The sequence below is a fragment of the Myxocyprinus asiaticus genome, chromosome 29, assembly GCF_019703515.2.
Source record: "Myxocyprinus asiaticus isolate MX2 ecotype Aquarium Trade chromosome 29, UBuf_Myxa_2, whole genome shotgun sequence".
Taxonomy (NCBI): Eukaryota; Metazoa; Chordata; class Actinopteri; order Cypriniformes; family Catostomidae; genus Myxocyprinus; species Myxocyprinus asiaticus.
Genome location: NC_059372.1, coordinates 6,575,405 through 6,590,906, shown reverse-complemented (window position 1 = coordinate 6,590,906; position 15,502 = coordinate 6,575,405). Strand labels below are relative to the sequence as shown.

At 36.7% G+C, this 15,502-nt stretch overlaps 1 protein-coding gene across 1 annotated transcript in view; it reads right to left on the bottom strand.

Moving 5' to 3' along the window:
- Window positions 1–6,611: 6,611 nt before the first annotated feature.
- LOC127419644 (beta-catenin-like protein 1) overlaps window positions 6,612–15,502 on the bottom strand; it is an 82,807-nt gene continuing 73,916 nt past the window's right edge. The window contains exon 16 of the mRNA XM_051661214.1: window positions 6,612–7,813. Within this exon, the coding sequence (XP_051517174.1) occupies window positions 7,725–7,813 (89 nt within the window). The 3' untranslated portion in view covers window positions 6,612–7,724. The remainder of the gene's footprint in view (window positions 7,814–15,502) is intronic.

Here is a 15,502-nt window from a genome sequence, read left to right as displayed (position 1 = left end):
GAGACGAGAGTGATTGGCATGCGCTACCGACAAGCATCGCTACGGTAATAAGCGTGTCCTTGAAATGGCACCGGGTGCTCGTCTCGGTCTGTAGTTACCGCTCATTTGCATTTCAAGTTTGATGCGTCGGCAGAGGGGCATCAATAACGCTCTCGCTTGTGCATGCATGCCAACACACACAATTCATCATAATGTAGAATTCAACAGATGGTTAACTGTCACACACTTCCTCCCTCCAATTGTCGGCATTCCACTACAGTATCTACGCCACCCTCTCTTTGCAAACCATCTCCCTGGTAACAACCAGAACTAGTGACAATCACTGACCTCCAGAGACAGAGGGAAATACAGAGATCTCGCAAATAAAGCTGTGCTTTGCCAATAGAGGCATGGAAAGGACAGCCAGAGAATATTGAATATGCCAGGAGTGTCAGCCTAGAGCGGGAAAGTGGAGCCCCTCAGAGGACAAGGCCGATGGATAAACAAAAGAGAACGTGCATTGAAAGTGTCAGGGAGATAATGACTCTTGTGCACTTGTCCCGGGGCTAAAGGACAGGAAGTTATCACTCTACGACAATGGTGGGAAATGAGGAGAAGCATTCAGGGCCTTTCTTGGGTTCTAGGATATGAATTATTGATATCAACAATTCAATTTTGTCTAGTATCATGTACAGATATTTTAAAAAAATACCTAAACCGAGACCAACATCTCTAGCACTAACTCCTCTTAGTTCAAGCTACATCCACCAAACTTGGTACAGACCTTCAGACTGTTCTGAAATAGTGTGCCATGTCTTTTCTAACTGATCAGACTTACGGTTTTCAAACAGCGGACAATCAAAAATCTGAAAAGTCCTTTAGATATCATTGACAATGTTAGTGGCAAACAGAATACTCGTCAATTCAAAGAACAGCTGTCAAAAATTCAAATGTAACAAACCCAAACAAGGCCTTCTATTTGCTTTAAGTTTCTCTCTATCTCTATTTATAAGGCAGTTTGTTATGCAACAGTCTGTCTGGGTACCTATCTATTTATCTAGCTAGCTGGCTGTTCGTCTTAAGCTGGCTCTACATGAGCAGACTCAAAACAACTCGTTTTAGCTGAGGGTGTCACACATGCAGACCTCCCTCTCTTCAGTCAGAGGTATGACACACTTGCCGATTAATAATGGTGGAGGGGTGACACACATAACGACTCACCGCAACTATCTCTCTCTGATCCCTGTCCCCTGGAGCTCGCCAAAATAACAACATGAGTAAAACTGCAATTGCAATAGAGTGATTTGGGGCATTTTCAGACCTGTAGATTGCTTGATTGTGCCGAAACAGGGTCTAAAATAGTTACAATGTTGTTCTTCATGGTTTGGTTGGCTTTCAAAAGGTTATATTTTTAAATGCACCAAAACTGTCAAATATCGTCAATGCTATTTTTATCCGTCATTTGTTGCTTTTGCATTATTTCTGCAGAATGACAGAATCACTATGGATTTTAGTTATATAATCATCTTGTCAGTTCTTCTCAGTGACAGAATGATTTTTTTTCAAACAAAACATTCACTGGTGGCCAAATGTCTGGAATAATGTACAGATTTTGCTCTTATTATTCACTAAAGTGGCATTCAGCTGATCACAATGTAGAGTCAGGACATTAATAACATGAAAAATTACTATTACAATTTGAAAAAAAAAAATTCAGAACTTCTTAAACTACTTCAAAGAGTTCTCATCAAAAACTCCTCCACGTGCAGCAATGACAGCTAGGCAGATCCTTGTTATTCTAGCTGTCAGTTTGTCCAGATACTCAGGTGACATTTCACCCCACACTTCCTGTAGCACTTGCCATAGATGTGGCTGTCTTGTCGGGCACTTCTCACGCACCTTACAGTCTAGCTGATCCCACAAAAGCTCAATGGGGTTAAGATCCATAACACTCTTTTCCAATTATCTGTTGTCCAATTTCTGTGTTTCTTTGCCCACGCTAACCTTTTCTTTTTGTTTTTCTGTTTCAAAAGTGGCTTTTTCTTTGCAATTCTTCCCATAAGGCCTGCACCCCTGAGTCTTCTCTTTACTGTTGTACATGAAACTGGTGTTGAGCGTGTAGAATTCAATGAAGCTGTCAGCGGAGGACATGTGAGGTGTCTATTTCTCAAACTAGAGACTCTGATGCACTTATCCTCTTGTTTAGTTGTACATCTGGCCTTCCACATCTCTTTCTGTCCTTGTTAGAGCCAGTTGTCCTTTGTCTTTGAAGACTGTAGTGTACACATTTGTATGAAATCTTCAGTTTTTTGGCAATTTCAAGCATTGTATAGCCTGATTGACTGACAAGTTTTTTTTGCCATTTTTGACCTAATATTGACCTTAAGACATGCCAGTTTATTGCATACTGTGGCAACTCAAAAACAAACACAAAGACAATTTTAAGCTTCATTTAATGAACCAAATAGCTTTCAGCATTGTTTGATATAATGGCAAGTGATTTTCTAGTACCAAATTAGCAATTTAACATGATTACTCAAGGATAAAGTGTTGGAGTGATGGCTGCTGTCTAGATTTGATCAAAAATGATTTTTTTCAAATAGTGATGGTGCTGTTTTTTACATCAGTAATGTCCTGACTATACATTATGATCAGTTGAATGCCACTTTGGTGAGTTAAAGTACCACTTTCCTTCCAAAACAGCAAAATATGTACATTATTCCAAACTTTTGGCCGCCAGTGTGTTTTTTCAGTGCTTGAAGCCATTAACTCAGCAGGGAGTCCTGAGGTGCTAATGGGCACTCTGTCTGATTATGTTAATAAAGCTAACACCTGAAAATCATTGGAAAAATCAGCTAGTGTATAGCCAGCTTTACTGTAATGTCTGTATAACCATCAAACTTCTAAAAACAAGTTTAAGCTTTCAAACAAGGCTTTTTCAAGCCAACATCAGTTTGCCTTGACAAACTTTACCTGTCTAAAATTGGAATTTTCACTAGCTGTAATTTAGGCTACATCCACATTAATCCAGATATATCTGAAAACGGCGTTTTCATTTTCGAAATGCTCTCCATCCACACTGCTCTTTTCAAGCATTTTCCAAAAGTTGCTTGTCCACACTAAAACAGTTGTGTTTAGAAGGTAACCCCCCAGTTACCTAAAGTCTTGCGAGAGCAACACTGAATGTTCACACACAGTTTTTTGTGTTTATTTAGAGTTGTACAGAAACCCTACATCTACCCCTAAACCTAACCTTAACCCTACCACTAAATCTAACCTTAAACCTAACTTTAGTAACAGCGAATGAGACTCTCGCGAGACTTAGGCTTCCAGGAAGTTACCTTCTAGACACAGCCCATGAAAACGCTTAAATCCCCTTACTGCTCATGCGAAAAATCGCCATTCCATGTTCGAGCTGAAACACAATTGTCCTTACATTTCATCGCCGGACAGCAACTTTGCATCGTCTATGAAGGAATGCATTGTGACGGTAGTACAAAGTAACACTTATCTTTAACAATGCTCTCAAAGTGAATAACACGCACAATAACGGCACTACAATGTGGGCCACCATCTTGATTGTTTTGGGTTGAATGGATCACGCCAAAAAATATGTCATCGTTTTCAGATATCTCCATCATACCCATCCACACTTCAATGCAAAGACTGCATTATCAGATTTATTCACTTGGGAGATTGTTTATGAAAAGCTTAGTTTTTGCTGTCAAAAATGCAGTCTCAGTGTGGACAAAAGGACAAAACGTAGAGAACAAAATGCGTTTTCAAATGAAAACTTAGTGTGGACATGGCCTTAATTGTCGGTATCAGGAATGGATATTTGTACTAAGAACAATTTAATTATTTATAGCAAAAATTATAATTTTGTAAGGAGTACATAGCTGAAATGCCAGACTTCCAACTAGTAATAAATGAATTATAGACATCTGTAATTGTGTTTTAAATAGGAGTGAATGACAGATCATTGTGAAATTCTGCTAGTGATGCTCTACTAGTACAGATATAAAAAATTACATCTTTTATTAGTTAAAATAAAAATGTTGACATTCAAGAATGTGTATTTCTTCGTCATTTTTCATATCAAGAATTAACATTTTACTAGTGCAAATGTAATCACAAAAAAAATATAAAAAATGTGCACTTTCAATAGTAGCAGTTCCATTACTGATATCAAGAATTAGCATTTTAACTAGTAAAGATTGAACTGTAGATATATATAATTCATATCTGCATGATTAAAAGTTAATTCGGCTTGCCATAGTTCTACAGCGTACGATGACCTCAGAGGTCTCGAGCAGTCGATGTCTGACAAAGCAAAAGCCATTATGAGGCTGCGGCACTTAATTACATTGCGAAACGTAGCACTGCCTTTGTCTTCCCGTCAAACGAAGCCGATTCATCAACGCCTGGAGCGACACAGAGATGTTTTTGTTACAACAGTAATTTCCTTACTTAATGTCTGTTTTAAAGCCATGGCCCTCTAGTGAGCATAAATAAACCATAATGGCCCCTGTTCCCTCAGCAGAAGTATTCCACTGGATTGATTCAATTTGGCTCTAACAATCATTCTCACCTTCAACTTAAGACACTGTCCGTTAGGAAGGAGCGCTTAGTAAGCAAACTGTCTCTCTATACACCACACCGTTCCTTGGCTCTGGCGATATATACACTAAACCCATGAGATTGAGGGAGGGAGAGACTGTAAAATAACGAGGGAATGTAAGAGAGGTTAGAGAACAAGAGAGAGTTGTAGCATCTTCTTTGCTAGCTCAGCAGTCCCGCTATTAGCAAGAGAGTTAGAGTCTCTGGCTCATCGCCACTGGACAAACATCTAATTAATGACCATTAGAATCACAGCAGCTCTAAAAGAAAAAGAGACATCAAATCCTGAGTTCACAATAAGCACTCGCCAAATGGCAAATACTCTCTGTTAAAGCTGACGAGCCAAACAACCTATGGTATGTAAGTGTTACATGTTTACGGCACCATCTAGTGGTTATTCGTGAAAAAAAGTGGTTTCAATGTTTATATCGTTCTATTTAAAATGGCGGCGGACTTGTGCCAAAAGGGACTCTTATGTTATGATAAATAACAGCTTATTTTAATAAAGTAAAAGTGACTGTAATGATTGTATAGTAACTGATATTTGCTGAATATAAGCAACTTGTGCTTGATTAAAAGTTTGTATATTATTTTATTGGAAAACCCCTTTGAAATCCATGTACAAATATGAATAGGCTTTTGAGGCATATCTCTCAATTACATTACATTACATTCAAGCCCACCACACACACACACACACACACACACACACACACACACACACACACACACACAAAAAGCTTAAATTTCTGACAGATACTTTTTATAAGATATAAAGTGTGAAATAATATTTCTGTGTATTTTCAAATATGCGCCTGCTCTGTTATTATAAAGATCTCATTATTTTACATTACAAGCTATGATGATGTCATCTTAAGTTCCTGAGACCCTGTGAAAAAAGTTTTACAATTTCCCTTTTTTAAATGTCAATATAATGTTTGGTGCACAAAATGCATATGATAAAAATTGTTTATTGGAAAAATAGTATTTTATTCATATTGTATTTGATGTGCTGAACTGTGATATATTTCAATCCATATTTATAGACCAAGGAGAGGAAGTTGTCATGGCCAAACTCTCAAACATTCAGTATCTCTGAAAATCCCACATCAATCCTCTGAAAAAAGCTTTACCACTGTAGCATGTATGGGCTAAAAAGAACTTAATAACAAATGTCCTACACAAAAATGAATTGCTGGTCCTCAGGAGGATAATGACCTTTAAAGCCTAATGCATTTCTTTTTATAGTTTGTCTAATGGTACTAAAAACAGTTTAATGTCAAAAATATATATATTTTTTTCTTACAAATCTTTCATATTTCAGGCTTTACAACAGGGTTAAGGTTGTTCAACCTGGGCACTTTCAGCACAGTGGATTTCGAGAAAGTCTCATTAAAACATTTTTCGCACTTGCAATGATTTTTTTATTTTTTTTTTTGTCTACTAACAATGTCCACCAGTGTATGTACTGTCACCACAGGCGATTTTTGTCATGAAAATTCACACTACGGTGTCATTTCCAGCACATCTTAAATTAAGTAATATGTACAATAGAAATCTGTGGTGGAAACAATATTTTTAATGTTTTTTTTTTTTTTAAATAAAATGGCCCCCTCATTTGTCCTGTTAGGCTATTTAATAGCTGACTAATAATACTGTCACATTTTTTGCACAATTTGGCAAAATTACAGCTTGACTGGAAATGACACCCAATAAAAATATATCTGCTCACAAGTGATATTTCCCTTGATTATTATAATATTTTTTTCAATCATCACTTGTTCCATATTTCATCTCAAGCAAGCTCTTCATTGAAACATTTGACAGCTTGGTAAACAAAGTGTACTATTAAAGAATTAGGAGCAGTATTAGTGGTGGTGGCGTAGTGGACTAAAGCACTGATCTGGTAAGCAAAAGGTTGTTGGTTCAGTCCCCACAGCCACCACCATTATGTCCTTGAGCAAGGCACTTAACTCCAGGTTGCTCCAGGGGGATTGTCCCTGTAATAAGGGCACTGTAAGTCACTTTGGATAAAAGCGCCTGCCAAATGCATAAATGTAAATGTAGGAGCAAAATAGTTCATACAAAAATGCTGTCAATCGACATTTTGTATTTGTGGCATAATGTTAATTACCAGACAAAAAATGTTTTGACTCGTCTTTCCTTTTCTTTAAAAAAGTAATAATCGAGGTTTCAGTGAGGCACTTACAATGGAAGTGAATGAGGCAAATTTTTAGACAGTTTAAAGGCATTTAGTGTGTTAAATGTGAAGCTTATCATTTGATAAAACACATTAATTCTTCTGTTAAACCTCATGTATTATTTGAGCTGTAAAATTGTTTCAATTGTCATTTTTACAGACGTTTTAGGGTTTGTTGACATCATCATCGCACTGAAGTTAAAATTAGCTATAACTTTACAGAGAAAAGGTTAGTAAGTGATTTTATCACTCTTAAATCATAGTAGCATGCATATTGTTTACGTCTTTTGGCTATACTTTTGAAACAGTATTTTAACGTTTACAGATTGGCTCCCATACATTTCCATTGCAAGTGCCTCACTGGAACCCAGATTTTTGCTTTTTTATAACATAAGATGTTACATAAAAAAAAAAAAAATTAAATATAAGAGTAGAAACTAGACTTTGCTTAATCAGCTGTCTGAAGGAATGCTGGAAAGACATAACGCAGAGTCGTAAATGTAACATTTTCCTAATGTATGTTTTAGCACAAGAGTTTTTCTCTGCTTGAACTGGTCTAATGAGACATTAAGTCTAGTGGAGGCTGATGTATGAAAGCTAGAAAAGGAACCAGCACCAAAGAAACTAAAGAAAAGCACAAACTTTAATTACAAGAAAATTGAAGTTGTTCTTACAGCTTATCAAAAACAAAATGTCTATATATAAAAAAAAAAGAAAAAAAAAAAGCCAGTAGACAAAAACAAAATGTTTCTTAGGAGAGATGTCCATTACCCAGATTCAATCAGTATCTGTTGGGATTGCGAAGGTCAAAAATCCAAGCATCATCATTTAGACGTTAACTCTTCAAAAATGACACAGGAAACACAAAACTCTGTATTTACAGCGGGACACTGCGGTAAACCTATGCCAAACTCTGAGTGGAAGTTTAGAAGCTATCGAGTAGCTCCATAATCCTCTTCTGCTCACTTTCTTTAAACTCCTCGCTCTTGCCGTCACCTATATTTTCAGCATATTCTGAAAAAATGAGAAAAAAGGAAAAGGATGTTTAGTAATTTGGATGAATTTCATGTTCACCACAAGCCCTGCCAAGAAACCCTTCCTAATGCCGTCTCAAAGGAAAGCATGCATACTTTAATCCTAATAAATAGAAAGAAAAAAAAAAAAATCAAAGAGAGAATTTGTATCCCTTGAAGTATTTTTAAAAAATTAGTCATATATTCCTTGACTGCCCACCAGAGTTTATTTTCAGTCCCCCTCTTAATGTACGAGCTACAGAAAAAAAATAGGCTGATTTAGAAGCTAAAGTGTGCAGTCTAAACGGTTACGGGTTTGAAGTACTGGGATTTAAGCAGTACCCTCCTTAAACGGGCAAATAGCTTTAAGAGCCGAGTCCATTTGATGTGAGAGTGTGTCCCCGAGTCAGATCAAATCGGGCATTTTGATTGAGGTCTGGCTATTTCAGGATGCTCCAGTATCCTGTAACCTGCGGTAAGCTGGAACCCTGCCCAAGAACTCAAAAGGCTACAGGCATTACGAAAAAAGGCAACATATGCCTAGAATGAGACTTTTATGACCGTGCTGGACCAATGTGATCAGGCCAGAGTGGACCCGAGGAAAACTGTTGGAAGGATGCTTATAAAACTCCTTGACTTAAACTGAAAAAGCATAATATATAAGAGCTATTTAACAATATTCCAAATTTTAAGTGTTATGATAATTGTATGTGGATGAGTAGAAACAAGAACTCACCCCAAAATTAAAATTATTTTATTATTTACTTACAATCACGTTGTTTTAAACCTGAATGATATATACACTGGCGGCCAAAAGTTTGGAATAATGTACATATTTTGCTGTTTTGGAAGGAAAGTGGTACTTTAACTCACCAAAGTGGCATTCAACTGATCACAATGTATATTCAGGACATTACTGATGTAAAAAACAGCACCATCACTATTTGAAAAAAGTCATTTTTGATCAAATCTAGACAGCAGCCATCACTCCAACACTTTATCCTTGAGTAATCATGATAAATTGCTAATTTGGTACTAGAAAATCACTTGCCATTATATAAAACACAGCTGAAAGTTATTTGGTTCATTAAATGAAGCTTAAAATTGTCTTTGTGTTTGTTTTTGAGTTGCCACAGTATGCAATAGACTGGCATGTCTTAAGGTCAATATTAGGTCAAAAATGGCAAAAAAGAAACAGCTTTCTCTAAAAACTCATCAGTCAATCATTGTTTTGAGGAATGAAGGCTATACAATGCTTGAAATTGCCAAAAAACTGAAGATTTCATACAAAGGTGTACACTGTAGTCTTCAAAGACAAAGGACAACTGACTCTAACAAGGACAGAAAGAGATGTGGAAGGCCCAGATGTACAACTTAACAAGAGGATAAGTACATCAGAGTCTCTAGTTTGAGAAATAGACGCCTCACATGTCCTCAGCTGACAGCTTCATTGAATTCTACCCGCTCAACACCAGTTTCATGTACAACAGTAAAGAGAAGACTCAGGGGTGCAGGCCTTATGGGAAGAATTGCAAAGAAAAAGCCACTTTTGAAACAGAAATAAAAAAGAAAATGTATTTCAAACATAAAAATATAATAACAAAGTAAATTCATAAAATGAACAAGCAACAGAAATGAACTGCAAAATTCTGAAAATTCAATTAGAGTATAAAATAGAAGAATTCCTAGTAAACATTTTGTAATTTCAAACAGTACAAATTTATTTTGCAAACGTGTGTGTGTGTGTGTCAGATTGCTGTCATCAGCTGGAAAACAACAGATGACTTGTAATGCCAACAATTACCAAAAGATGACTGTAGAGCTCAATTTACTGATGCCCTAGTTCCGTGTGTGTGTGTGTGTGTGTGTGTGTGTGTGTGTGTGTGTGTGTGTGTGTGTGTGTGTTCTGCATTGTGTGTTATCGTCTCCCCCCTTCATTTTTTAGTGTGTGTGTGTTTTGCATTATGACTGATTTATTGTTTAGTTTTTTGACAAATGTTAAAAAAGACTCTGTGTTATAGTCTCACCAGTTCATTTTTGTGTGCATGTGTGTGCGTGTGTTTGTGTGTGAGTGGGTGTGTATGTTTTGCACTGAGGATGTTTTGCAGTCTCACCCTGTAATTTCTACGGTTTTTTTTCTTCCTGCATTGTAGCTAATTTATTGATTGTATTTGACAGATTATTATTATTTTTATTTTATTTTTTACTGGGTTTTTTTTGGTCTTTCCCATTCATTTTCAGTGGTTCAGTTTTGACTGTGAATACCAAAGGTGTTTTTTTTTTTACGACCTCTTAGACTTATCGAATCAAGGCCAAATTTTTATTTTTATTTTTTTTATGTTCAGATGGCAAATGGAGGAAAAATTACCAAGTCTTGTACTGTTCAGATAAAGGAAAACATTTTTATTAAATGAGGAAAATTTATTTAGGTCAAAAATGACCAAATACCATAGGAAGATTAAACGTTTAGGGTAGGGACATTTAACTCACTTTTAGCGCCACTCAGTGGACATTTCACCTTGAAACTGCAGCAATACGTGGAAGAAACCCCATTATATCATTTAGCAAAAATGTCGCCACAGTCACATCATTTTTTAATGAGAGGAGGCTGGCTCTTTTCCAAAATAATGACACTTCATCAGAAAAAAAAAAGTTTTGATGTCAAATGCCTTTAATTGTAACTGAATGTGACACTTTGAATAACGCAGTCATAACATTGTAGGCTTTGTTACAGATTTGAGCGCCATTTTTTAAATTCTGGATGCAAATGCATAAAAAATAAAAAAAATGCAACTTTTGTGTTCCGTGGAAAAAATACCAGCATACAGGTTTGAAACTACATTTTTCATTTTTTGGTGAGCTAAATTTTGGTTTCATATTGATAAGAACGTGGGTGTTTTAGAAGTGCGTGCAGCATGCGGCAGGCGTGGAAAGGTAGACATGCTCACGGATTACTTTCTAAGCCCTGCTCAAGCCCTGGGACAGAGGATCAAACCCAGCCAAAAAATAAATATATAAAATCAATAGGATGATTTTTAAGAAAAAAAAAACAAAGCGGCACATTGAAACACAAGCCCGAGGGCTGGAGAAAGCGGCTGATATAACACACAGGGAGGATTGGAGGAGTCTGCATGCGGCATGATTTGAGGAGGATTATCCATTATGAGTCCAGAAATGCTGTTGGAAACTTCAGCCCACAGCAGAGGCGCTTCCTACTGTCACCAGTATACACAGCTCGAGGTCACATATAATATAGAATGACACACTTGGTATGACTCAGAAAATGTGGCCTTCGAGTGTTAAGGGCTCTGAAGGCATTTTAATTTCTGCATTTCTGCAGTAAAGCATCATCATCAAGCAAACAATACCCGTTTCTGCTTTTGATTTGTCTGCGATGTGCTAATGGAGTGTGAGCACTTCAGGGAAATTTGGACCCAATCAGGCAGTTGTAGCCCAAAATGGCCCCCTCTTTTTTATCTTACGGCCAAGTAGGGCGGTGAGATAGACTAGAGCTCTGGTCCAAAATCTAGTGAGTAAAAAACAACATTTTAGCCAAAATGCAAGGCAGCATTAATGTTCCAGATTCAAAAGAAGTTAAGCTTAATCAACAGCATTTGTGGCATAATGTTGATTACCGCAAAAATTAATCTCGACTAGTCCCTCGTTTATTAAAATGGCAGATACGGTAAGGCACTTAGAATGATGGTGAATGGAGCCAATCCATATACAGTACATTCAAATCTCCATTGTTTCAAAAGTATAGCCACAAGACATAAACATTATACCCGTTAACATGATTTTAGAGTGATAAAATAAGGGACTTATTTACATTATGGCATTTACCAGATTACAGTGTTTCTCGGCATTACACTGTCTTGACAACAAAGTCGTAATATTGTATATAACTACACAGAAAAGGTTGATAAGCGATTTTATCACTCTAAAACACGTGTTAACACATATAATGTTTACATTCACTTCCCTTACGACCTTTTATTTTAATGTAATTTTTTACATTTATGTTTTACGTTTTTGTGGGAATCTACATTATGTCTCAAATGCCATTGATTGTGCTTAAAATTCTGAATCTATGTACTGATTACCATTGTCCCATGTCTGCCAAACATGTTGAGTGGTCCAAACATCATCTGCAGCCTGAAACTGAACTTTTTGTCGGATTTTAGGAGTGAATGCACTTAGCTGCATAGAGAGCTATAGGATGCTCCCTTGCTCCCTATTTAGTGAATGACTTAACCTCCAGTGTGCTGTCTGTCTTCACTGGTCTCAGAACAGCTTGAAATGCACCTTATTTTCATCCCAACTCCAAATAAGTCCCCTGAAAGCAACATTTTTCAGCTTTTGCATGAACATATTTATTCTCAATGTGAAAATACACAGTAAATATAGGAATGCATTTACTAATGTTAATTAATAGAATCGTATTGCACAGAGATAACAAAATAAAATAAAACAAAATATATATAAAAATGAAGCGAAATGACCCACAGATGTGTTAGAGTTGAAAGATATTCAAAATAACTAACACATTGAGGAAATGCGGTGCCAGTTTCCACATATGTGGACATATGTTTATCAGCGCGCTGATGCGCGAAACGTGAACGGATTTTTTTAATGTGGCATATCAAACGAAACTAGAGACTACTCTTTACAACCAAACAGGTTTTAATGAGGCACATTGTTGGCGCTGTGTCCATAGGAGCACTTCAAGGAAATCAGCGTCATGTTGTTGTGTCACATGATTCGGTGCGACAGAAGTTTAACCTTTAAATGACAGTCTAGAGTCTTGTGAACAGTATTCAGTCGGTTTTTATTCATTTAAATTATGCGTTGTGTATAGCGAAGCCAAAATACAACGTCCACGCATTTGGACGCAGGGTCGCACAAGGTTAAACCAGTTTTTTAACTTGACACACACAATTTTAAAATGTAAGGCTCATGACACTAGACACTGAAAAAGGGACATGATACAATGTCCAAAGTTGCTGGTCTAACGCACGTCTACTTACATTTACAATGAAAAAAATAGCACAAACTTGCTCAACCTCAACATTCCTTGAGTACTTGTTTGATTTATATATCAATATTGAATGTGTTAAAATATAACCTTCCTGTGATGGGGTGGCCTAGACATAGAGGCGACAAGAGTCCAAATTTAATGACATTTTTACTGTGCAACCAGAATACCAGTAATAACCAGGAGATTTAGAGATTTAGAAAAAAAAAAAAGAGATTTAGTTTGACTCCAGCCAGGTCTCCTAAGCAACCAAATTGGCCCGGTTGCTAGGGATGGTAGAGTCACATGGGGTAACCTCCTAGCGGTCATGATTATTGGTCTCAATGGGGCGTGTGGTAAGTTGTGCATGGATCGCGGGAGTAGCATGAGTCTCCACATGCTGCGAGTCTCCGTGGTGTCATGCACAGCGAGCCACGTGATAAGATGCACGGATTGACGGTCTCAGATGCGGAGATAACTGCGTCCTCCACCACCCGGATTGAGGTGAGTAACTGCGCCACCATGAGGACCTACTAAGTAGTGGGAATTGGGCATTACAAATTGGGAGAAAAGGGGATAAAAAAAAAAAAAAAAAAAGAGAGATTTCATGTATAACGTGGGACTTATGCATATACAAGCCAGAGATTCACTGGGAACTCTTATTTTGAAATTTATCTGTGCTTCTAGCAGCTCACACAAACAGACTTTGTGTTTTTTTTAATTTTTTTATTATTTATTTCAATTTTTGGACTCTCACCATTGGCATATAATGCAACAATGGGTCCTAAAGTCAACTGATTTTAGTAATAGACCTACCTATCAATGAGTCAAAATAAAATAATGATGCTGACACCTTTCTAAGGTTATTTTTTTGGCCTGTAGTTATGCTCCAAAATCACAGGCGAAAATCTAAAATTCTACAAATGAATGGATTAATTAGTAAATATTGATCTGTGACATTAAAAATTTTGGCTTCAATTATGTTTCATTTATATTCATTGGTTGATATGACATGAAATAACCCAATACATATTGTTTAAAAGCAGCTTTACAAACTATAGTGCCTTACAAACCCTCCAGCGAGCACGCAAAAGGCAACAGTAGCAAGTAAAAACTCCCTACGATATTTGCATCCTGACTGCTGCCTATGCGGACCGTAGACAGCAAGGCAGCTCACTAGTGTTTGAAGCAGAACTACGGTGTGCTTAACTATGCAATTCAGTTTGCGAGTGTTTGCCTGAACTCGGGAGTACATTTTCCCACATTACTTTTGTTAAAGATGTGCTGTTCAGTACTCTGTGTGCAGAAACAATTTACAGCGTTTTGCTTTGATCAGTGAGCGGTAGGGAATGTAATAGAGCAAACTGCGATGACAATAAAGCTGCAGAGCAGACACAACCTCCCATGTAACATTTGTTTTAATTTTTCCCGGGATGCCGTTTAATACAGTGCAAGCACATTTACAGAACCTGTGCAAGACCTGCGGACACGCCGCCCTGGCAGACTGATGCCGGTGTGATGCGACCACAGCTGCTAGAGAGTGCAGGTGAAAATTTCAATTTCTCACCCCCAGTCGCAGAGGCCCTACAGGGGGGCACAGATCAACCCCGCACTAGCTGTTGGGAGAGGGTTTTCACACTCTTACACCAGCTGAGATTGTACCAGACCTATGGTTAAGATTAGACCCGTTACATGTCCTGTACACACCAGAGGATCTGACCGTCTATGGCACAGGGTGGGATTAAAATCCAAAAAAGACTTGCAATATTTTGGAGATTTCAATTAGAGATGCACTGATATCGAATATCTGGCTGAAATCAAGAGCCAGTAACTATTTTTATATTATGGCTGATCTCATGAAACCTGTCAAGAACATGTCTGTGTCACATTTCACACTGAAATTATGGAGCTAGATCAATGTCTAAAGTATCTGAATTTGAAATTTGTTAATTAAATTGTGACCAAAACAATCTGACATTTAACAACTGAAGATTGTATTAACAGCAGATTTTGTGTTTTGCATTTTTTAGAGGTGGAATTATCTGTAGAAATTCAGATTATAGAATTAAAAGATTACAATTTTCAGATTAAGAAACATTTAGAACTCCAAATACAATATCTTCACTCAGAAATTCAGATCGTAACAAACTAGGACAAAGGTCAAGAAAAGCTGGGTTATTTACTTGTGTCACTCGCAACTTTATTTTGCTAGAATATGTGGTAACACTCAACATTAAGTTAACTACTGGGTGGCGCAAGTAAATAACCCAGCTTTGCTTGACCTTTGGCCTAGTCTGTTTACAATCTGAATTTGAGATCATAATGTGAGAAATTTTTATTTAAAGTTCTTAACTTCTTCATCTGAAAATTTGAACCTGTATTTCTATAAACGGAATTTTTATATCTAATTTCACCTCTTTAAAAAAAACAATAAAATTTTTAAATGCTGTTTAAAAATACTAGTTTATAAAATATTAATAAAATATGTATATCAAATAAAAATATAAAAAATAAATAAAATACACATTTATAAACTATGTAATTAAATTAAAATATTAGTTGTTAAATGTATTTTGTCTAAAAATTAAATGAAATGAGTTTCAGATTCAAATACTTATTTTAGCTCCATTAAATTTTTTTTGATATTAATAGAAAATCAGCCTATTAACAGGACTG